This window comes from Periplaneta americana, unplaced genomic scaffold (genome assembly GCF_040183065.1).
Source record: "Periplaneta americana isolate PAMFEO1 unplaced genomic scaffold, P.americana_PAMFEO1_priV1 scaffold_23, whole genome shotgun sequence".
NCBI classification, from domain to species: Eukaryota; Metazoa; Arthropoda; class Insecta; order Blattodea; family Blattidae; genus Periplaneta; species Periplaneta americana.
The window spans coordinates 553,615-578,686 of NW_027185504.1; the positions used below are offsets into that span (position 1 = coordinate 553,615).

Here is a 25,072-nt window from a genome sequence, read left to right on the forward strand (position 1 = left end):
TCCAAATGACGCATATAGGGCGAAATAAGGGACAGAAATATTTTTCTCTGCCTAGAGGCGCCAAGTAGCTAGATTCGCCCCTGCATGTTACACACCGGATGATGCAAGAAACATGATGCATGGCACATGAAGCGTGACACATAACGCCAATGTTGTTAGATCTAATGAGTCATTCAGCGTGGAGTTGTCAGATGATGAAGATCTTCTGCTATTTTCAATAATAAGAATGCGAAGATAAAGGCGTAAGTTTTGGATTCATTGATCCAAAACGTTGAAAATCATGGTGCTTGTAGTGTTTTATTGGTAGAGTTAGAACACCATCCAGACAAATTCACAAAATATTACAGAATGTCGAAAGAATCATTTGAAGATACGACAAATTGTGAATATTCCTAATAGATGGAAAACATGTATGAGTATTACACAAGCACATGGACTTTTCGCTCTGATTTCTGTTGAAGACTTGGGTAGAAATAGTGTTGGTGCTAGGGTTGCCAACTATTTTTGAAGAAAATATGGGAGACTATGTGGTCTACAATATTTGACATAAATAATTGAAAAATTATTCAATTCAGTTAGCAGCACTAAAAACAATTTTATTCTACATTTTGGCAGTTAGGCTTAAATTAAAGTATTTTGAGATATTTTACCTAGCGTAATAGTTTCAAAAATTTGTAAAAATTTCCTACATGAGTAGTTGAAGTTGACTGTGATTTTCAGTTCTGATTTGATTAGATGTGTCGCACTCCTGTTTCGAACATCTGAGGATGGCGAGACCTCATATGTGAATATAGATATACATCAATGTTAACAGTATTAAAAAAAGTTTGTTAAAATTGGCCATAAGGTCATTTAAATATGTGCTCCTGCATATATGACTTACCGGTATATGTCTAAAATGCAGGTAGTAGGCCATTGATGATATAATGAGGAGAGTTCGGCTGGCACCGTGGATCGTGTCCTGGCATAGTTCAGTTCGAAAGAGAGCTCAGCACACAGAGCTGAGAACTTCTGGGTTCAATTTCAGGTGCTGGAATGAATGTTTCTCAAAATTAATAGGTATCTACATGTTGACTTACTTACTTACAAATGGCTTTTAAGGAACCCGAAGGCTCATTGCCACCCTCACATAAGCCCGCCATCGGTCCCTATTCTGCGCAAGATTAATCCAGTCTCTGTCATCATATCCCATCTCCCTCAAATCCATTTTAATATTATCCTCCCATCTACGTCTCGGCATCCCCAAAGGTCTTTTTCCCTCCGGTCTCCCAACTAACACTCTATATGCATTTCTGGATTCGTCCATACGTGCTACATGCCTGCCCATCTCAAACGTTTGGATTTAATGTTCCTAATTATGTCAGGTGAAGAATACAATGCCTGCAGTACTGCGTTGTGTAGCTTTCTCCATTCTCCTGTAACTTCATCCCACTTAGCACCAAATATTTTCCTAAACACCTTATTCTCAAACACCCTTAACTTATGTTCCTCTCTCAGAGTGAGAGTCCAAGTTTCACAACCATACAGAACAACCGGTAATATAACTGTTTTATAAATTCTAACTTTCAGATTTTTGACAGCAGACTAGATGATAAAAGCTTCTCAACCGAATAATAACATGCATTTCCCATATTTATTCTGCGTTTAATTTCCTCTCGAGTGTCATTTATATTTGTTACTGTTGCCCCAAGATATCTGAATTTTCCCACCCCTTCGAAGGAGAAATCTCCAATTTTTATATTTCCATTTCGTACAATATTCTGGTCACGAGACATAATCATATACTTTGTCTTTTCGGGATTTACTTCCAAACCGATCGCTTTACTTGCTTCAAGTAAAATTTCCGTGTTTTTCCTAATCGTTTGTGGATTTTCTCCTAACATATTCACGTCATCTGCATAGACAAGAAGCTGATGTAACCTGTTCAATTCCAAACCCTGCCTGTTATCCTGAACTTTCCTAATGACATATTCTAAAGCGAAGTTAAAAAGTAAAGGTGATAGTGCATCTCCCTGCTTTAGCCCGCAGTGAATTGGAAAAGCATCAGATAGAAACTGACCTATACGGACTCTGCTGTATGTTTCACTGAGACACATTTTAATTAATCGAACTAGTTTCTTGGGAATACCAAATTCAATAAGAATATCATATAATACTTCCCTCTTAACCGAGTCATATGCCTTTTTGAAATCTATGATTAACTGATGTAAAGTACCCTTATACTCCCATTTTTTCTCCATTATCTGTCGAATTAAAAAAAATCTGATCAATAGTCGATCTATTACGCCTAAATCCGCACTGATGATCCCCAATAATTTCATCTACGTACGGAGTTAATCTTCTCAAAAGTATAATGGACAAAATTTTGTACGACATCAGCAAAATTGATATTCTTCTAAAGTTACCACAGTTGGTTTTGTCCCCCTTCTTAAACATAGGTACAATTATGGACTCCTTCCATTGTTCTGGTACAATTTCCTTTTCCCAAATAGCAAGTACAAGCTTATAAATTTCGCTATATAATGCACTTCCAACATAAAGTGTTAGTTCTAAAAATATTTTAATAATGCTAACCATGCATAAAATTCACTCACTTAATTTCTTTGTATTATTCTAGTAATACTGACCATATTTCTTAACAATTCCTTTGAATCACAGATAAAATCAGAGACTGAACCACTAGCAATGGCATTCGAAAGCAAACTAAACACTAATATCATAGATATCCGTTAACAATGCTATGTTGTATTTTATGACTTTTATGCACCAATTTATGAAGAGTATGCGTAAGATTTATGTAGGTTAGTATCTCAGGGGTAATCATCGCAGCAGGTGACGAAGTGTGCTGATATCTTGGCTTGTTACAGTGTGTGTGACAGTCCATGGTGCATCATTGTTTACTTTATCGTGATCCTGGTGGTCGACATTTTGAACAGTGGCTATAAAGAATCAGTAACAAACAAAAAGTATGAGCATCGTCATACAGTAATTAGTTTAGGGTTATTTCATTATTTCGTAATTCTGTCTGTTATTCGTTCCATAGTAGTTTTATTCATTCCATAGTAGTTTTGTTAATCATGAGATTATGATAGATGGACATGAGTTATACTTATTATTAATTTCTTTGTAATGTATCAGATGCCATCTATCATAGTCTTATGGAGATAATTACAACCTACCATATTAATAAATTATTAAGTAATGGGTTCCTTACATCAAAACATATCTCTGAACAATCTCTGGAAGTTTGTCAGTAGAGTTCGTATTCACCCTGCATGTTGCTTTATCCTATTAGTAGTCAAAAATAAATATATGAATTATACCCCTTTTCATGCGACTTAGTTCATGGAGTCCCAGCTTTTTAGCCGCCCAGAAAAACACAAACCATTCGTGCTCAAGCAACATTGCCTAGTTTGATATTGAGACTCAGTTGCTGTTAGTTATGGTAAGTTAAATATTATATGTGCCCAGACAAAGTATTGTAGCCACGAAGAAGATGAGACCCTGATAAGCCAGACTTCGCTTGATCTGGACAGGCAAAAAAAAAAAAAAAAAAAAACAATGAGTTTGGAAAAATTAAAGAACCTTGTTTTAAGACTTACTTTTATACATTAGAACTATGAAATTACAATAATTGAACGGTTGGATGGAAAAAGGGCCTCAGTGAGAAAATGGCGTTTTGAGAAAAAGACCTTAAAAGATTTTAAAGTACTGGTCCCTTTCTCTTTACTGTACAAAATAACACTCTATGCTTTTGGTAAAAGAATTTGCAACATTAAAATAATATTTTAGAAGAAAATCTGTGTTCAGCTGATTGATTTAAAAGTTATTGGTGTTGGAAATTGGCTCTCTCAGGCCCTTTTTCTTAAAAACAGAAAATAAAGTATAAACTCAATTTGTTATTTATTATTATGGATAGAAAATTATGTGTTTTTTTTTTTTGCATAATGTAATGAAAATACAACAGAATACAAAGGAACTCAATATAAACTCAGTTTATTATTTTATTATTAGACTGTCTATGCACAGAAAATTATATGCTTCTTCTCATAATTTAATGAAAATATAATATAATAGAAAGGAACTCAAAATTTAAAAAAAATTCTGATTAAACATGTCTCAATCACATCACTTTAGAAACTGTCTACCCTAGCTACAATGTCCTCATAGTCACTTGCTTCAACTGATAAGTTTTCATCTTGTTCCTGAAGTTCTTGCCATGCTCCTGGTTCCTCAGTGTTCTTAAACTGTTATTCAAACCAGCTACTTCATCTTCTTTCAAAAACTCATAAAGACTTCTGACATCTCGTATCTTATCAACTTTGAATTTTTTTCTTGGGTGCAACAGGAACAGTATCACTTAACTTTAATGAAAACCTGATCAGTTTCGGAAATGGTTCACAGGTACCATTGTAGGAAGTACAACCCAAAATATCACTGGTAGTAGAATACATTAACTTACAATACTTCTGTAATGTGAAGACTTTACCTTTAGACTTGGGTTTTCTTTGAAAAAAATGGATTCAAGGTTGATCCCCAACTTTAAGTGTCCCTTTCCCATTAACAACCTCAGCTTTCTTACTTATGATGTTATCATAATGAGGTCCAGTTGCAACTCTGCTTTTTCTCTTTAGTTTCTTGGAATAAATGACAAAATTCCTGTCGCATTGATAGTACGAGTGACCTCTAACAGGAAAAATCTAAGAAACACGCGTTTTAAGTGATACAGCAAGATAGGAACAGAACATAAATATAATCAAATTTTTGTTTTGTCCCCCAGCATTGTCCGAAAACAAAACAATGTATTTATAATCAACATGAGAACTGTTGAGTTTCCTTTCAATAAAATGGTACAGAAAAGATGCAACACTTCCTGATTTTTTTTTTTGGACTGTCTCAATGTAGCAATACATCACACTATTTTTAACATTATGACAATACACGTTAAATACATTATACCATAATAGTCTTTTATGAAATTGACTATTAACATTCAGTTCAGGTACGGGTAGATTTTGACCATAATCAAATTCGATGACCAAACGTTTAGAGTTTTCATTTACTGTGTCCAGAACTTTATCCTTTAACTTTTTGGTATTCATTAACTTTCCACTTGTGAATATCTAAATCAGTCTTTGTTCGAATATCACTTGGATTCGCTCCTAGCTGCAGTTAAGACTTCGCAAAAGTCACATAATTGTATCAGTTCCTGGTCTTCGAAATGAATATGGAGACATCTCTCTAAGAACTTATAGTAACATAGCTGTAGTATTTCTTTTCCGGAAAACGGCCTTTCTTTTCTTTGTAAAGTTCACGAAAAGATCCATACAGACTTGTTACATCCAAACAAGAGTCATCAAAGTAGAGCCGGCTAGTGTCCTTGCCTCGATAGTGCACTTCAACAGATGTAATAGATGCCCAGTGTTAACTAACAAGCAACCAGTCATCACCAGATATTTTGTTAGGTCTATTTCGGAGTTTTCCTCTACTTTATATAAATCTGCTGTTATCCTTAAGGTTTTGTTGAATAATACGTAACCTCTTAACCTTCCATTTGTATGACAGTTGCTTCGAGACTTTTGGTAGAACGTCTTAAACATTATTCACACAGCTCTAACACTGGAAATATTAATGTTACGTTCATGAAATTTTTTAAGGCACGTATTTCAAACCCTAAGGACTCCGAAAAAACATTTTACACAAAAAGGTCCTGAGTGACCTGAGGCCTCTTTTCCATCCAACCGTTCAATTACAATATTACACCTATAGTGTATTTAAGCCTATGCCCTTTAAATACACCATAATGAACGTGTTTTTTTGCTATAAATGGAATTTTAATGCTCTTTTTATTGTTCTTTTAGGTTATTTCATTTAATCCGGACTTTTGTTAAAGCAATCAACTTATCCCCCAATTGGTCCAGATTAACGAGGTTTTACTATATTATTAGGCCTATTATTATTATTATTATTATTATTATTATTATTATTATTATTGATTATCTTTATGTTCCATATATATGACAATTCAACCAGTAACACAAAATACCGTATTTTTTTCGAATACCCCGCACCCTTTAATAAGCAGCGCACCCCACTTCAGAAAGGTAAAAAAAAATAAATAAATAAATAAATAAATAAATAAAAACACCATTTACAAAAATAAAACTTCCAACAAATGTATTCACGACAAATTAAAAACAATTAAACACAAATACAGTTTGATTAGCAATAAAATAATAAATAAATTTTATCCTGGAACAGGAATCATTTCAAACTCAACTTCGCACACGCATTGCAAGCATGTCAGTTGTGTTGCTTAATCGGCCATTTACACAATATCCTACAACATTAATAGCACACATTACGATTTTCATGTTCCTCCACATTTCTGATAATTTTAAGTTTTTCCTTGCAAGTAAAAGATCGCAATCTCATACCTTTAGTAATTCTCATTTTCATAATTAAAAATATAAGACGCACAAACTATACACTTTATTACACTTGAACTTGATTCTGACACATGTAGGGGAGGGTGTTGTACCTTGAGCCACTTTTTAAAATATACGTTATAACTCTGATTGTATTAGCATATTTGGGTTTTTCGTAGGTCATAATGAAACTTCACACTTTTTAAATATATTTTAATTGAAAATAAACATCAACTCAGCCAAATACATAATCAGATAAGAAAAATGAAATTACGCTGCATAGTGGACCAAGGTACAATACCCTCGTGTACCTAGGGCCAGCCATCCTGTACCTTGGACTATATTTTAAAAGGAAGCTTTAGAATAATAAATCAACGTATTTTTATAACTATCTTGAAACACGTGTATATGAAACACAAACACTTTCGGTTGACGATCTCTCCATTATTTTCTGCCTCCTCATCAGTTTTGAAGATCCATGCGACTTGCTTTTTTAATCCCTGGCTGTAGTTTCAGAATGCCTGCTAAATTTCTTACCACTTTTTTAGGATGCCGCACCTTTTCTGTTGCAATATTTTTGTTTCTTTGTTTTTTCTTTTCTTTTTGTTTCTTTAGAGCCAATTTTTCAGGTGTGTCTGTTGCTATCATTGTCTTTCTTACCCTTCTTCCTCTGTTTGATTTCTTCCTTGGCGTGGCTTTTGGATACGGCTGAACTTCTTCAGGAGTGACAATATCTGCCACTTAGATTGGGGAGTATCTGAGCCAGAACGTTTGTTTCCAGCGTCGAAAGAGGTTCCAGGAGTTGGTTCATCCAAATCTGCTGAAGTGATGTGTGGTCTTGAGTTTTCTTCTACGCTCTCTGGCCTTGCTGTAACATTTTCTGTTGGCTGACTACCTAGAATTCGATCGGTTACGTAGGCTCCCAAGAAATCTTCGTCTGTGAAGATCTCAGTGTCCAGTGGATAGATACCTGATTTACGAAATCCCGACAAAATATTTTGTTGCGTAAACGCTTTTGGATAGGCTATCCCTGCAGCCTCCGCAACTGCATAGATGTCAAAAGTCTTTCCCCTGTTGTTGTACAGCCATGACTTGACAGCCTGATTGTAATATATCTTCATTGGAGCATAGACAGAAATGTCCAACGGCTGGAGTTTGTGCGAAGTGTGTGGGGGAAATGTTAATATCACCACACCAGCAGCTGATGTCTTTTCCAGGGCTTGAACAGAGAGATGCGTCTCGTGGTTGTCCAAGATCAAGAGAACCCTATCTTCCTTGGAACACTTCACTGACCCAAGAAAGTGGTCAAGAAACTTCAAAAAGATTCCATCATTTGACCATCCTGATATATTGGCGGCTCCAATACACCCTGCAGGACCACCAAACAACATTCTGTCCTTGAAGTGCACGCGAGGAAAAATAAACATGGATGGTAAGGAATTTCCAACAGCATTCACAGCTGCAATCATAGTCACAAGTTGCCCCCTTTCGCCTGACGTTGCACTGCCTATCTGTTTCAGACTCTAGGAGCAACAATCTTTGATTGCCCTTGCACAGTGCTGAGACCAGTTTCGTCCAAGTTCCATATTTTCTCGGGGGAAATAGGACCAAATCTGCTGTGGACGTCTTTGACATTGTTGAAAAAAACGTTCAACATTGTAGCGGTTGAAGCTTGTAGCCCGACTTAAACTTGTTGCTTCGGGTTTCCTTATTGACAGTGAACTGGAATGTCTTTTAAGAAAACCGTGCATCCATTCCTCTCCTGCTATCTGCTCTTCATCCCAGGATTGCGAATATTTCTTTCCATTCGCCTCTGCAAATTTATAGGCAAGTTGCCTAACACCCTTTTTTGTTTGTCCATATTGCATTTTTGCCACAGTTTCAATATATTTAACTAGGCAATTTTCCCCGTATTCAGAAAATACCTTCCTAACTGAATATTCAGTCTTCATCTCTGCAACCTAAAAATGTGTTTAAGTGCCTAGTAAGAGTAGAACGACTGGCACTGAAAACTTTCGCAGCCTCTCTGTATGACATTTTCTTTTCGGGATCCTCAGAATTAATTGCCTTAAGGGCATTTTTCAAAGCATTTGCGTCTACGGGTTTCCTTTTCTTTCCATCTTTGCTACGAGGCATATTTGTATATTATTCCAGCACTGAAACACACACAAACAAAAAAAAAATATTGTAACCTATTGTACCATGAACCGCCGGCGCAAGGTACAAGATGTAGTCGTGGCCCAAGGTACACGAGTGTCTGTTACTATACAAACATGGCAACCAACGTCCTAGAATATAATATAATGTAAAAGTTTTATGCTCATTTTACTCACTAAATAACATGGAATCCAATGTACATTCACACAATAATCCTCGTACACTAGTTCAAATATACTTCTCAAACAATTGGAGTGAAAAAAAATTTACTTTTTACAAGAAAAAACAACTTTTTGCTCTTGCACACGCAGCACTTATGCAAAAACCTGCCGAATCACACAGACACTCCACCACGATACAAAGAAGCACGTGCTCTTGGGGTAACTCGCTAGGTGGCAGCATCTCTCAGATAAAGAAAACGGTCCAAGGAACACCATGGTCTAAGTACAACACTCTCCCCTACTGCTAATCCAAACGCCATGTAACAATGTTAACAATTGAAATTCCCACACGGGAAGATAATGGCATGTGGTACCACCTTAGGTGTTGCGCAGGAAGAAAATTGGGCAATGTTATCAAATTCATTTTGAATAAACCGCACTTTATTTTTTACTTGTCTATTTCGGGAAAAAGTGCTTGGAATATTCGAGAAAATACGGTATAATACTAACCGTAACTTCAATATGAAGAAGCTCATCTAGTTCTGGAACCCTGTATATGCTATACTGTTCTATGAAACATTGAGCCTTCTTCAGGTAAGTATCAATGGTTGCTTTAGACCACCATTGTGCAAGGTTTCCATATTTGTCACTCTGGCGTCCTACAAAACATCATGAAAAGCTGTATTGACTACATGGAAAAGATTCATTATGTACACAGATTATGACATATGAGCAATTCATCCATACCCATACTAACCACTTACAACTTTAAAGGGCTCGAACTCAGGAAACAAAGCCCTCTCTGGATTAAATCTAAGAGAAATATTATCAAAGATTAATACTTCAATATCAACTGGATACAAAGTGCCAATACACTATGTTTACAATTAATCACTGATATGTAGTAATGTGAATCATCTGAAGAAACATTTTGTATCAATGCAATGTAATACGACGCAATATAAGATGGAAATTTATTCTTCAAACCATTAATTTTCGCACGCATTTGCATAATGACTCATCACTCATCTAAAGTTTATGTCACTGCAACTTCTGTATATTTTTGTGTGGCTTTACTTTGTTTATAGTGTCAATTTTTTATTTCTGTTATTGTATTTGTATTTCTGGTGATGTTAAATAAATAAATAAATAAATACATAAATAAATGATATAACCTTAAGAAGTTACGAATATGGGTATCAAAATAAAAACATAAAAAAATGACGAAAAGGAATTCGAACCCAAACTTCATCCACTGACTACACTCGTGTCCAACATGCTACCCACCTGAGCCATGCTGCCACATCATTTCCTGTTGCAGCAATAAGTAATTACGCTACAGTTGTTTGACTTGTCATTTTCCATTTTTCTTTCTCTCTCTTTAACCCAGGCTTATATGGAAAAAAAAAAGCCGAGACACATGTCTTATAGATTTGGCCATACTTTCACCCAAAATTTTCCCCTACCCGAATCTTGACATCAAAGTGGGATGGTCTCCTTGTGAGTCTGTGAATGGGTCAAAGCTTCATGGGATGCTGTGAAAACTGAGACAGTGGTTAAATCGTTTAAGAAGTGTTGTACTAGTAATGCACTGGATAGTATAGAAGAAAATTTGTTGTATGATGACTCAATATTCTGATTTAGAAGAGGTTTCAAGTGACTTTTCATTTAGCTCTGGAGATGAATTTTTGGGTTTTGACAAAGAAGATTGAAAGATATTCTTCCTTAGATTAGGCATTTGATGAAAATATCACTATAAATAAATAAATAAATTTAGCTTCTTTTATGAAAAGGTTGCCAGGTTTTACAAAGCGTAGGTACTACATATAATTTGGAAACACACCCTAAAAGGTAAAATGATATACTGTACATTTGAAATGGTTAGGGAATCGAATATACAAAATGTCAGAAAAATTTACACCTAAGTAGCATTTGTGCTCATTTACAGTTAAGAAAGGGGGGAAAAAAAATATCATCAGATAGGTTAGAATGATTTGAATGTCATATACCGCGAGAAAAATAATAGTACGCATTTATTGGCATTGATATCTAAACCAATCCACAGCCATCGGTTGAAATTTCCATTATCACTCCCATACAAATGGTTTCTCAATATCTGAACCGATCCTTTGAGGGCACTAATGGCTATTTCCTTCACAATGCTGTGTGTTAGCCCCAGGTTTTTACATTACATATTATTTTATGAGTCTATTTGAAATACTATACATTCATTGTAATATTCAGTGATAAGTTTTTTCCCTCAAAAATGTGTACAAAAAAGGGGAGTGCATCTTATATGCCAGCAAAAATGGTAATTCACATTAAACGCACTATTATTACAACAACTCTTGCATCAGGCTTTCAAATCAAAGTAAAAAACAAAGATGTGTACCATTAATTATTTAATTAATTAAGGAAATAAATAATCATCTTACCCATATCATCGAATCCATGTGTAATCTCATGTCCTATCACAACACCAATACTTCCATAATTCAGAGCCCTAAAGTGAAGAAGAAAAATGTATTAATTCCCGATTTACCACGAAAATCGTCTGTAGCTGCATTTAGATTGGCAATAGGCCATGACTGTTTGGCCAAACACCTGCATAGAATTGGAATATATCAGTCCCCTAACTGCCCATTGCGCAACTCAAACCAATAAATGGATTCGGAACATCTCAAAATCTGTGCTTCAGTGGCTGACCATGATAATATCTTTGAAAAATATTGGAGTGCAAGAGGTCAAATGACTTTATTGTCAAACCTGGCATTAGAAAACAACAACAACATATTTTATAATAGTAGTAAATTAATCATCTCAGAATAACTCAATTAGGCAGTCGTATTTGTTCTACCCATACTAATGACAACAATACAAGTTACTTTAATGTTATTGTCATTGACAACTTGTGAAATCTGATTTATACATTTTACATTTTTTTTTATAAAAATTTCGTCTGTTGTAAAACTCATTGTTTTGATATCACCTACTTGTTTCAAGTTTTCAGGCTTACCTTGATGTATTTACATCTCAAAAAATGCAGTTTTTGGTTTATAATTTAGTTCCCGTTTTGATTGACAACCTTTTGCATTAACCCTAGAATGCTATCATATGTAATTTTGACGTATAATGGGTAAGCAATTGATCCTTACTACTTTTCCAGCCAAGCAGGCCTCTTCTTCTTCTAGTTATGCTTCCATCTGTCAATTACTGACTATCAGTTGTGGCAGCAGGTTGCAACTTACACACTTAGCCAAGTTATTATAAGATATATTTCGAGGTGTACGTCAGATTTACATATCACTAGTATTAATAGAAAATTTTCTGTCAATGCAGTTTATTTCGTTATAAACGTGTCTTATCTAACAAAGTAACAGTGGATGATGATCCTGACACTACTCTGCCAAATAGATGAAAGTTCAGATGATGGTGCTGAAGGCAATGTAGAGATTGAATATGAAGCTTGTGACAGTGACAAGGATCCAAAATACATACCGGGATAAAGTTCAGCTCAAGGAGAAAAAATTAATGGAAGATATAGTAGGAAAGATTGAGAATAATTGTGGAAAAGACGAGAAAGGGAAAAAATGAAAAAGAAACAAGAAAACAATAAACTCACTATGTATTCTGCTATCGAAGAACAGAAGTTAGATTTATATCGTCGTCATTCTGGCAGAAATCACTAAGTCCAAAATTGTTGTTTTGAGTTACAGCAATTTTAAAATTTAATCATATTTTAAAAATCTGTTTTGCCATAATTTAACCTATTTTTTTCTTCTGATTATATCTCCTAGTTAATTTTATCGGCATAAATGTGAAATTGTTGCCATGTAGATACACATTATTTCTTAAAATATCCAAAATAATGGACTTCGTCAATTTTGGACTTAGTGACTTCTGCCTGAATGACGACGATATGGTTTTTTGTTTCCTGTAAATTTATTTTGATATCAGGTGGTTATAATTCAACTGACAGTTTTCAATGTGGCACAGCACGGACTGTAATGATCGTAGGAGTGTGAAACCTTGTATATATACTAATTTAGCAATGCGCTCGCGATTTATGAAAAAAAAAAAAGTTCCAAGTCTTGCCACCAGGTGAAAATATGGCGCTGTAAGCAGTGAGAACGTGATACGGGCGCAGAAAAATGGCAGGAAAGATCAACACATGAACATCTCGCGGGCCTGTTAGGTGTACAGTGACATCTGCATGTTACAGGGACCTGCTTGTGCAACACGTGATTTCAGTTTTGCAAGAATGTAACTGTGACCACACCATTATTTTCATGCAAGATGGAGTAATATCACATGTCGCTCACCAGATGAAAGATTGCTGCAAGAAACTTTCAGTAATGATCACATTATCTCTAGGCAATTTCCAGATGCGTGACCTTCAAGATCCCTGGACCTAAATCCATGTGACTTCTGGTTATGGGGATATTTGAAAGATCGTGTCTATCAGGGACATATCCGGTCTCTGCCTGAGTTAAAGGCCAGCATACAACGACATATCGCTCTGATTTCACCAGATATGCTGCAAGCAACTGTCGACCATACCGTGTTATGGATGCAACATGTTGCTGAGATGGGAGGTCATGTTGAACAGTGTTTGTAGCCATAGTTCCTAGTAAACATGCCAGAATCACCGTTATTATGTGTTTGATCTTTCCTGCATTTTTCCTGCGCCCATACCACGTTCTGACTGCTTACAGCGCCATATTTTCACCTGGTGCAAGATTTGGAACAAATTTTTTTTGGAATAATTCGCGAACGCATTGCTTAATTAGCATATCTGCCAGGTTTCACACTCCTACGATCATTAGAATCCATGCTGTGTCACGCTGAACACCGTTAGTTTAATTATAACCATCTGATATAAGCAGAAATTAAACAAAATAAACAAATAAAACTAAAGAAACGAAATAAAAATTACATTCATAAATATTTTCTTGTAGTTAGGTCAATATGATTTTACATTTCATGTAAGTTTACTTTCATGAATATAAAAAAATTAGAAACAAAAAAAGAGACCTAAACAAATAAAACTACAAAGAAAGAAATAAAAATTATATTCCGAAACGAATATAGAGCTCAAGAAAACACTTTTCGCCTATTACGTCATTTTTATCTATCAATAGCAATACAGTACTACTCAATGACGGTAGCATTCTAGGGTTAATCTGTTAGAGGGTTGTGACAGACCACAGATGTGACTTCCCATTTGAGGAAATTTAATTGTTGGAAATAAAATTAATTTACAATTTCAACTGTATTTGTACGTTCAACAATTTTACTTTTATAGTCGTGACGCTGTTATTCCCGGCGTGACTCCTCCTCTTTGCTTACATCTTAGGAAGTGAAGGCTCTATAATAAAGTCTAAGTAGGTAGTATCGTTCGCCATTTTTGTTCTTTCGTTGCTGAGCTACCATACGAGGAATCTATTTGCCACACCGTTAAACATTATCATGTCGTAGCTCCTATGATAATAAATCAAACACACTGTAATTCAGCAAATAATTGGGCGGCAAATAACGTCTTCGTGTGCTTTCTGCGAACACCAACGAAAGAGCCAAAATGGCGGGTGATATATTAAGTATTTATCGAGCCTTAAGAAATTAATAACGTCTTCATCAGCGAATCACAAGACGCACATGTTTAAATGTAGCTGACCTGCAACGCGATTGGCTGCCGGAAATTAGAGCGACGGGACTATAATTTTAGTATTAATTCTGAGTGCTTAGAGTTATTATTTGTGGAGAAACGTTACTGTGACAGTAAAATTTACCTTTTCAGGAGAATGACCCCTATATTAAAAACCTTTATAAATTTGTTCAGTAGTAACTATGACATATATCATAAAACACAACAGTGAACTTACTCTGGTCTTCCTTTATGGAAGAATGGAGGTTGCAGAATTCCAGCTGGGAAAGCTGTTAACAAAAAATAATAATATTTATTTTGTATTCTGTTGATCTTTTAATTACAAGACAATGAGATGGTCTACAGAAGGACAGATATAATATCGTTTTTCTGTATGGAAATGTGCTTGTTAATTTACTTGTTCACATCTTAAAATCTCTTGTATCATAACTCAAAATTTTACCTGTAGACCTAATCATATACTCAATTTTATTTCAGTCAAGTCTCATGTGTGTGGATACAGTTATAAAAGCACCATCAGTATTGTATCAAGGTTATTTCTGAAACTCAATGGTTCTATACTCGTCTAACTAGTGTTACAAATATAGATATTTCATCAGTGTTAATTCAAAATGATAATCAGTCTCATATTTTCAGTCATATATATATATATATATATATATATATATATATATATATATTTGTGTGTGTGTCTCAATAAGCTCAATAAATAAACACATTTGAATTTTGAAATAAAAATAAACAAATATCTAATATATTGTTATTTCTCTATATCACACTGTTCATCAGATCTAAACTATTCAAATCGTGTTAGCTTAATACACAATATTGTTTGGTCATTGTTTATTTTACGACACTTTCTCAACGAAAGAGATTAATCAACGTTAGTGAGATGACACAAGATACTATACCAGCAGCCACTAAATCAGGCAAGTCAGAAAAAATACGCCGTTACCAAGGTTATCTAGTAATAACTTGCGTAGAAATGTCATTGACTCTGAACTTTGGAAAAACAAAGCTCCAAAATTTCCTGAGAAGTCTCTGATGTGATATACAGCGGATCAAAGACAGACTCAGGAACTGGATCAGGAGTCTATGGCATTACATCAATGGTTAGTTTAAGCTTCCCCTTGGGTAAATATGCCACTGTTTTTCAAACAGAGATATACGCCATTATCCAATGCGTTCTTGAAAATATAAGAAAAGCTTATATAGGAAAGCAAATTCTTATATTCTCGGATAGCCAGGCTGCCCTTATGGCTTTAAATAGCCATATTGTTACTTCAGGGCTGGTTCTTAATTGACTCAATATAATTTCAACCCTGGCGGAACATAATGAGGTTAAACTCATATGGGTACCAGGGCTTTGTGGTATTGAGGGAAACGAAAAAGCTGACGAACTTGCAAGACAAGGAATGGCTTCAAAATATATTGGACCAGAGCCAGCTCTTGGAATACCTAGGTGTTCTGTCAGAGAAGCAATTAAAAAAAATGATCCAAGGTTAAACACTATAAAACCTGGATTAAGTCACCAGGTATCAACCACGGGAAACAATTTATTGATAGACCATGCAACAAAAGAGCTGAAATATTACTACAATGTAATAGATTTCAGCTGAGAGCAGTCACAGCTTTTCTCACAGGCCATGCACCTGTGAAAAAGCATCTTAATTTAATGGGCATACTTCAAGGTAACCTAGACTGTAGATTCTGCGGGAAGGAGACTGAAACAACACAGCACATTATTTGCTCCTGTGATGCATTGGCTCGCAGAAGATACCTTATCTTTGGGAAAGATTCTCTAGAACCAAAAGATTTTGAACTGAGTTCTATATCTGGACTGTATACCTTAATCAAGGTAACAGGGCTGATGAATCGGTATTAAATTATAAAACATAGGTAACAAGCCTAAGGCTGCGTGCGTCCAGAGTAATGACGGGCCCTAAATGTTGGGGGGGGGGGGGAAACGCCAATGCAAATTACGTCAGTTGTAGTTGAAGGCTTGAAGAACAAGCACATGTGTTCGTTTCGTCCATAGCATACTCTGTGTTTAGACAAGAAGAGCTAGAAATGGAGCCTACACGTGTCTCAGATATTGTGATAATTGAAGATTAAAGATCGAATCTTTACATAACAAAATCCCCACAGAAATCCATAGTGCTTTAAGTGCAGTTTGTGGTGAATTACAGTGGATCGTAGTACAGTTTCTCGTTGCGCTACTCGTTTTCATTATGGTCGTGTCAACATAGATCAGAGAGACCGAAAACATCAACAGATGAACAATGTGCGAAACTTGTGGCGGATGCTTTTGAGGAAGATCGTCGAGGAACGTGTGAAGAACTTTCAGAAGCTGCGGGGATTCCACCAACTTCAGAATTCGAGCCAGAGTTGAAATCACAGTCACATGAGTTTTTGCCACTTAAAGATTCGAACTTAATGTACGATCTTTGATCTTCAATCGCTACAGTGGCCGAAACCTGTGTAGGCTCAATTTCTAACTCTCGTTACCTAAACATAGAGTATACTATGGAAGAAACGAACACACGTCCTTCTTCCTACGCCTTCAACTCCAACTGACGTAATTTTCATTGGTGTTGCGTCTTTCACTTCATAGTTCTACCAACCTGTACATTATTTATGAAATGATCCTTGTATAAAAACCTGAACAAGTAAATTCATATCTGAAAAATCATGTATTGAAATTTTCAGTAAGCAAGAACATTTTTGTCTTTTGGACCAGTAAAATTTCGTCTGTAAGAAAAACGTAGAAAATCGTCTGAATTAAATTTTTTGTCTGAAATATTTTTTCATAGGTTTTTTTAAATTTTCCCAGAGAGTGGCCATATAAATGTCGTTTGGGTCACGGGTGTGCCAGCACAGGACGCAGTAAGTACTTTTGGAATCCATTATTAATCTGTTTCAGTTTTATTAACATATTTTTATTTGTTTATGGTTTACAATATGACTTTCTACATTTCTGGAACATATTTCGATGTGAGTAATCGATATTTTCATTGTTTTAAGTGTTACGTTAATATTTATATTTTGCCTTTCAGAGTGCTTTTCAGCTGTGTTTTTTTACGAGCTATGAGGAGTACAACAGGGAGATTCTTCAAGTCCCTTATTATTCAGATTGATAATGGATGAAATTATGCAAGATGTGAAGCGTCTTTCTGGTTATCAGATGAGTTATAAAAATGTAACAGATGAGCTTCAACGATTACTTCATCGGTTTGTAATAACAGCAGACAAATTTAATATGGAAGTGTCTACAAACAAAACTAAGTGTGTGTGTGTGTGTGTGTGTGTATATATATATATATATATATATATATATATATATATATATATAACCCAGTAAGATGTAAATTGGAAGTTAATAGAAAAATTATACAATAAGTAATGGATTTTAAATATCTTGGAGTACACATATCTAGCTCTCGCAGATTGCTTGATGAAGTAAGAACCCAGGTTTTCAAATCATCAAGAACATCAGGACATTTACGAGATGCTATGTGGAAAAACAAATATTTAAAAATCTATAAAATATGTGTAAGACCAATAATAATGATATATGGAGCAGATGCGAGAGTAGACACTAATCAAACTAAACAGCTTATGAGAACAGCAAATTGAATACTTTAAGAGCCATCGTAGGTAAAAAAAAAAGACTTAACAGAGTCAGAAACCAGGATGTAAGAGAGATATGTAATATTATAGATGTTGAGATATTTGTAAGAACAAAGAAAAGAAAGTGGAACTCTCACGTAGACAGAGCCACAATACAAGACTTATTAAAGCAGTGAAGGATTTACGACCTAGAGGAAGAAGAGAAGTAGGCAGACCTCTAAAAAGATGGAACGAGGAGATATAATCATCATTGACAGAATGTATGTGTAAAACAAACAGGCAATGCTTATACAAAAGAAGAAGAAGAAGAAGAAGAAGCTTTTCTGGTTCTTCTTCCCACAATTAACTACAACGAAAACTTTATCACCATTTTCTATTTTTTTTCCAACTTTTCCTTAAATGTTGAGCTGTCTCATAATGATTATACTAGATGTGATGTATCTTGTCTCACTGTGAAAAGAGAGAGAAAGGAGATATGTCTTACCTCGTCTGTATTGTTATGGTGATTGGGGCAATGGAGCGATGCCGTCCATACATCCAGTGGCGGAAGGGCCTGCTTCCATGAAAATAGAGATGTCGTCAGTCTCCTCACACTTATCTGTATCGGTACCTGTATCCGATTCTTCTAAATTTATCACAAAACTGTCCAAGAGCTCATCCACGATACCATCTTTGCTCCTATAAAAATCTTCAATATACCGAACATGTTCACACGCACTATTCCAATTTTCAGGTGTTATTTTTTCCAACGCGGCTTCAAACAGTTCCTTAGTTTTGCTAATTTTGAAATCAGTGTTCTGTTTTGCTACATCACTTTTTACTTGCGCCCATATCAATTCTATTGGATTAAAGTCACAATGATATGGTGGCAAACGCAGTACGGTGTGTCCATGTTGAACAGCAACTGTGTCGATTTCGTATGTTCTGAATCTGTCTTTTGATCTTTTAACAATATCATATAAAACTGGTTTAGTATAACACGGATCGTAAGGAATATTGTGATAGCGTAACCATGCTTGTATTTATTTTTTTTTAGTGGAAGAAACGGGAGCTTTATTTAGTTCAACTGAATGGTAAGATGCATTGTTCATTACTATCACTGAATTCTGTGGTATATTAGGGAGGAGAGTATTAATAAACCAGTTCTTAAAAACATTCCCGTCCATTTCTTCATGGTAGTCTCGTGTAGATTTGGATTTGAAACACAATAAACCATTAGGTACAAATCCAGTCTGTGATCCAGCGTGAAGCACGATAAATCGTTGGCCTTTGCCTATGGGGACTCGTAGTGGTGATTCTAGGTCGCCCTCAGAATTTTCACACATCCATATTTTATCTTTAGTGTGATTTACGTTGATCCAGGTCTCGTCCAAATAGATAATGGGGCGGTTAGAAGATCAATATTCTCTTATTTTCCTCAAAAAATGAAATATCTTTACTACAACATCACTCCTTTGCATTAGCATTTTCCGTCCTCGATTGTTTTTGACGTAGCGAAATTTCATTTTCTTCAATATCTGTCGAAGAGTCCATTTGCTACCATCAAACAATTTCGCCTCTTTTAGAGCCTCACTCATATTATCTAAACTTGGCAAAAACTTTGATTGATACAAATTGTAAATTGTACGGCGAATAGCAGAACCGGTAAATGAATCTATAACAGTTTTATTTGGTGTTCTGTTGGGTCTCTTCTTTCCTGGTGTTGACAAAACGTTTCCACTTTTTTCCGCCTGTTGTTTTTGATTTAAAATACGAGAAACTGTTCGCCTAGATACACCAGTCGCAACCGCCATTCTACCTAATACATTTGATACTGATATTGTTTCTCTTCCGTTTTTCAGTGCGTCTAATTCTTCTTCAAAGAACTTATGCACCAAACATACGATTTCCCTAGTGTCTGACTAACGGTTTCCCTTGTTTGCCTACACCAGCTAGGAGCACCAAAATCAAAAGCACAAATAACACAAATAAATTAAAAGGGATGTAAAAATCACTTACAAGTTGATACATTCTGTAGCACAAAATAGAATACTCAGTAACAAAATATCTCTCTTCATACTGTGTAGTTCCGTCACTGAGCTTGTCTTTCAAGAAACGAGTTCCAGTAGCCTGCACAATAACAAGGTTTTGAAAGGAATACTGAGAATTTACAACCCTCCTATAATCTCCACCCTCATTTGAAGGGACTTGGTTTTATTGCTACTGAGACAAGTTAAACCTCACCAGGTATAATAAAACTACTGTAAAAATTACATTTACATTAAATTAAAATGTATCAGGAATCAGCTTCTCGTTTCAAGGTAATCTACAAATTTCTCAGTCACTGTCATCACTCATCTCGCTATCTGTAAAGTCGTCATTCAGATTGATGATGATGATGATGATGATTAGAGACGAGAATTTCATGCAAATGCATGTTTTTATAGGAACACAGAACATACAGTAGCTCAAACTTAGTACTTATTCATTCATTTCATTGTTTTCTGGTTCCAAATTTGTGTACTTTTTCCATGCATATTTGCATGTTTTGACCTTTTTGGGGATAAAAACATGCATATTAAAGCAATTTTTAGCTTAATAATGCATATAATATAGGCTACATTATATTCAGTTTAAATGCATGTTTTAATGGTTTTGAGGGGACATAGTTTCTCGATTTTTATGTCCCTTATTTTAACTTCAGGAATCAGAATTGAAGAAGGAAATGAAAAAAAAAAAACTAGGTAACAAAAGAAGGTTCATTCAAGTTTGCACCCATAACTTCTTGCGATATAGAGAGATCATTCTCTACCTACAAAAACATATTGACTGACAAGCACAGGAATCTGAGAAACCAATTTAGAAATGTTAGTTGTTAACTTAACTGTGAAAAAAAAAAAAAGTGAATTGAAGTGAAATAAGAAATTTGGAACAAAAATGAAAGTGCATATTTTAATGTATTTTTCGCCTGATCGTGCATATTTCATAGTTTGATAGTGCATGCATATTTTGGGATTTTATAGTGCATGAAATTCTCGTCTCTAATGATGATGATGATAATGATGATGACATGAGGACAACAGCTGCATGACAACGAATGACTGTGGTCAGGTAGACTGGCGTGCAGGGGCTTGTGCTTCTACTAGGCAGCACCTAACGATCAGCGTTGCCTCTGTGCACGGAGATAAGCAATTCTCAATTATCTGTTGCTTTGCCGTTCCCATATCTGACAACAGAGCAGTTGTCCTTACCTGTCTGATTTAGTGGCCGTTACTATAGGTAAGAATGACTCTAACATGGTATAATTTAAGAAAAAAGCTGGCATGTTTAAATGGTTTGTCACTCACTTAACTTACCTAAAAATTTTAATTGTTAATGAAAATAAACATTTACAATATTTTGTTTCTACAGTAATGATAGGATTTTTAATCTGAAGACCAAAGACAGAGCACTTTGGGAAACAGTCTATTTACATTGTGAACAAAATCCACATCCCACAGCTCGTAGATTAAAAACCCAAGTATAGTTATGCATTAAAATAGTGAACTATCATTTTATTTCTGTACTTACTGATTGAATTAGTCTGAGGATTATAATATGCATTAACAACATCCGGGCTGGTGTTCCATCTGTAAAAAATACATTATATCTTGTAATTAAAACCTTTCCAATGGTTTTTACATATATTTTGTACTTTTATACTTGCATAACTTATTTATAACAAAATATATAGGATTTGATATTTTGAAAAAACTTGTGCTTTCTTTCTTTGATATCTAGATTTGACAATTTTTCTAATACTGTAGTTTTAGTCTCCATATTCAATCATAGGCATTTTGAAATCTACATACACTGCAAGTAGTGTTTCTCTTCTATTCGATGTATCATTAATATTTTGCTTAAGTAAGGCAATCTGTTGACTTGTTGAATGAAATTTTCGAAAACTAGTTTGATGTTTTGAAAATACATTTTCAGTTTCAAGGTACCAACTAAGTCTATTTGAAATCATGTTATTCACTGTTTTAGCTAATACACTCGTTAGAGATATAGGATGATAGCTATGAATGTTTTCAGAAGACTTTGGAATTACGATTACTCTCTTCCGTACTGCAGGAACTACCTCAAAACCTGTGCTTCAGTGACTGACCATGATAATATCTTTGAAAAATATTGGAGTACAAGAGGTCAAACGCCTGGCATTAGTAAACAACAACAACAACAACAACATATTGCAGGAACTGCTGTTTACAAAATTTGATTAAATATTTTGAGACATAATTTTAAAGCATTAGTTCCAAGATGATGTAAAAATACTGCTACAATCAAATCACGATACAAACTTTTTTATACTGTATATATTTAGATATGGCTTTTTTGAATTCTTGCAGAGGAAAATCTAAATTTAAAATATAATTTTCAGTGAACGATTTAAATTATGTTTTTAATATCTCTCTCATATATTTCTCTTTTCGTTTTAAATATTTTGGAAAGGATTCTGCAATGGTAAAATGTTTTGTAAAAGCAGCAACAGTATCTTCATCATTATGTACACTTTAGTCTTGAATGTAATTGGTTCTTTTTTTTTTAATTTCTTCTTATTTACATTTAACAGGAATTGATATATTTAGAACTATCTTTTCTGTAATCAAAATTTTATAAAAAAACCATTGATACGACTAACTTTTTGACAAATTTATTTCACTTTTAAAAACTTTAGCCTTTCCTCTGCATTTTTTACAAGTGTAAGAACTTTTCCTTCAGCTTCTTATCTTTTGTTTGTAACTAAAGGACATTAAGAAAGAGTACATTTCGAAAATAATCTGTGCTTCAGTGGCTGATCATGACAATATCTTTGAAAAATATTGACTTTATTGTCAAATGCCTGGCATTAGAAAACAAGAACAACATTTCGAAAATTTAATTTTTATTCTGTGACTTTTAAAACGGCTTTGTAGTATCAATGCGCCACAATAAAATGTCAACAAATTGCAAGCATCTTTCAGTGTTTTAAATTATTATTATATGCAAGTTATCTATAGGCTTGCCATTTTACAAATCCTTTTAAGTTATCCTAACATAATTTCCAAAAGATGACTCCTGTCCCCTTCTGTTCCAAAGTGCAATGTTAACACCTTTGTGTCATGACATAAACTTGTTTTGATATTTTGAATTTTGAATGACAGTGCAGGAAGAACAGTGAAAGATACGACTAAGAATCAATAATAGCATGATTGAATTATATTTTATAATGGAACAAAATAGGTCTTGTAATACAATAGTTACAATTGAAAATTAAAAATATTTTAAAATTATTTTACAGCTGAAGTGCAATACAAAATTTACACCTGTAGGCCTACTCAATTCTTCAAATTCTTGTAAGGTATTTTGAAACACAATTGTCTCATTTTTGACAATGAAAATTTTACGATCAGAATAGTGCAACAAATTATATCTTTTCCTAAGAAGTATGCATTGCATTTTGAACAGGCGCTTCTGTTACTAGAACTATAATACACAATGTTTTTCATATTACGATTTCTTACTCAGTGCGATCGGTTGGCAAATGCAACTTCGATAAAATCCATTTTACCATCAGCGTTTTCAAGGAGACAACATTTCTTAGGTGACTCCTTCCAACTGACACCTAAAAGAAGAGAAAAACTCAAATATAAATGTGTTCAACACTTATTATTAATGTTTCTGAGTTTAATAATTACACAACTTCCCATTTAATGAAGTCAGTGCATACCAAGTGTATTTCAAACTACAGTACCGGTACATAAGGAATTAACATTGGCATAAGAAAACTATGTATAAAAAATTGTAAATGGAATTTAATATAGCTGGCCATATGTAATTAACTAGTAGGCCTTGTAGAAAAGAAGACTATCTACTGATTATTGCCAACTAAAATTCTGTTTAATGGCATTAATCTTGAAACAAAGGACTATTATACTACAGAAGAAAACATCTTGTTTATTGAACTGTGTAACCTAATGACAAATAAATCTTTAAAATGATATATACAACTGAAATTATAATAGTAACATCATAATATAATTATTCTGAATCACCTAACCTAAAACTGATAATATGCTGTCATAGGTTCACATGATAAGTTGGCAATAATCAGTAAATAGTCTTCTTTTCTACATGGCCAGCTACATGAAATTTCACTTTCAATTTTTTATACATGGATTTCTTATGATAATGTCAATTTCCTGTGTACTATAGTTTGAAATACACACAGTATACATAATTATTATATAATGCTTGATTACAACAATATAGCCCCTACAGGGTGAACATTAACTAAAGTCATTAATTTCAGAGGGTTATCCCTGGCGATTATACTAAGAATGATGCATCACATGTTTTAAAATCTAGTGCCATGGAACTAATCTGTAACAAATATAAAAATTTTCTTCATATCTATACTGATGGGTCACAGAATCCTGATGATGGACTTTCAGGTGCAAGGTATTATATCCCAAAATATAACGAGAAATATTATATATCATGTTCATCTCCCTCTAGTCTCGAAACAGAACTACTGGCCATAGAGACAGCTCTTTTACATGTGAAGACTTCCCTCAAAGAAGGCTGTATATCATATGAAAAAGTATATGATATACAACCTTCTTTGAGGGAAGTCTTCGTGTCTCTACCTTATCTGATATACTTGTATGCATTTTCAGTGACCTGATGGGAGCTATTCTAAATATCATGAAATATACTCCAACTTCCTATGCACAAATTACAATCTCTATACAAAAAATATTAAATAAACTAAATCTTCAAAAAGAAATAGTGTTCCAATGGATACCTAGTCATTGCGGCATTACTGGAAATGAGATTGTGGATAATATTGCTAAACAGGCAACATCTTTGGGGTCTAAACCTATGCAAATAACTTCTTTAACCCTTCGTTACTCGCGTTAAATTTCGTAACGCCAGTACTCACCTGGATTACAATGGTAATCCACATTTGTTTTTGTTTGCAGACATGGTTTAAACATTGCAATTAGATTTAAATGTTAAGAAATATATTG

General features: G+C 34.5%; 1 protein-coding gene across 1 annotated transcript; it reads right to left on the reverse strand.

The window, feature by feature from the left end:
• Positions 1-889: 889 nt before the first annotated feature.
• Positions 890-24,172, reverse strand: LOC138693833 (neprilysin-1-like). The gene is made up of 6 exons (XM_069817661.1): positions 23,564-24,172; positions 21,591-21,649; positions 14,629-14,680; positions 11,182-11,249; positions 9,257-9,405; positions 890-1,030 (listed from the first exon to the last, which is right to left on the reverse strand). Exons 1-6 carry the CDS (start codon positions 23,611-23,613, stop codon positions 989-991), a joined length of 420 nt encoding a protein of 139 aa, XP_069673762.1. The 5' UTR covers positions 23,614-24,172; the 3' UTR covers positions 890-988.
• Between the last annotated feature and the right edge of the window lie 900 nt (positions 24,173-25,072).

Bases quoted from the DNA above. Each gene is read 5' to 3' on its own strand.
- LOC138693833 (XM_069817661.1), bottom strand. From the start codon at position 23,613: ATGGTAAAATGGATTTTATCGAAGTTGCATTTGCCAACCGATCGCACT. The intron at 11,250-14,628 runs GTAAGTTCACTG...TCTTCACTTTAG, and splicing joins TTCCATAAAGGAAGACCAGA to GGCTCTGAATTATGGAAGTA. The intron at 1,031-9,256 runs GTTAGTATTATA...CATTCATTCCAG, and splicing joins TTCTTCATATTGAAGTTACG to CACCTGAAATTGAACCCAGA.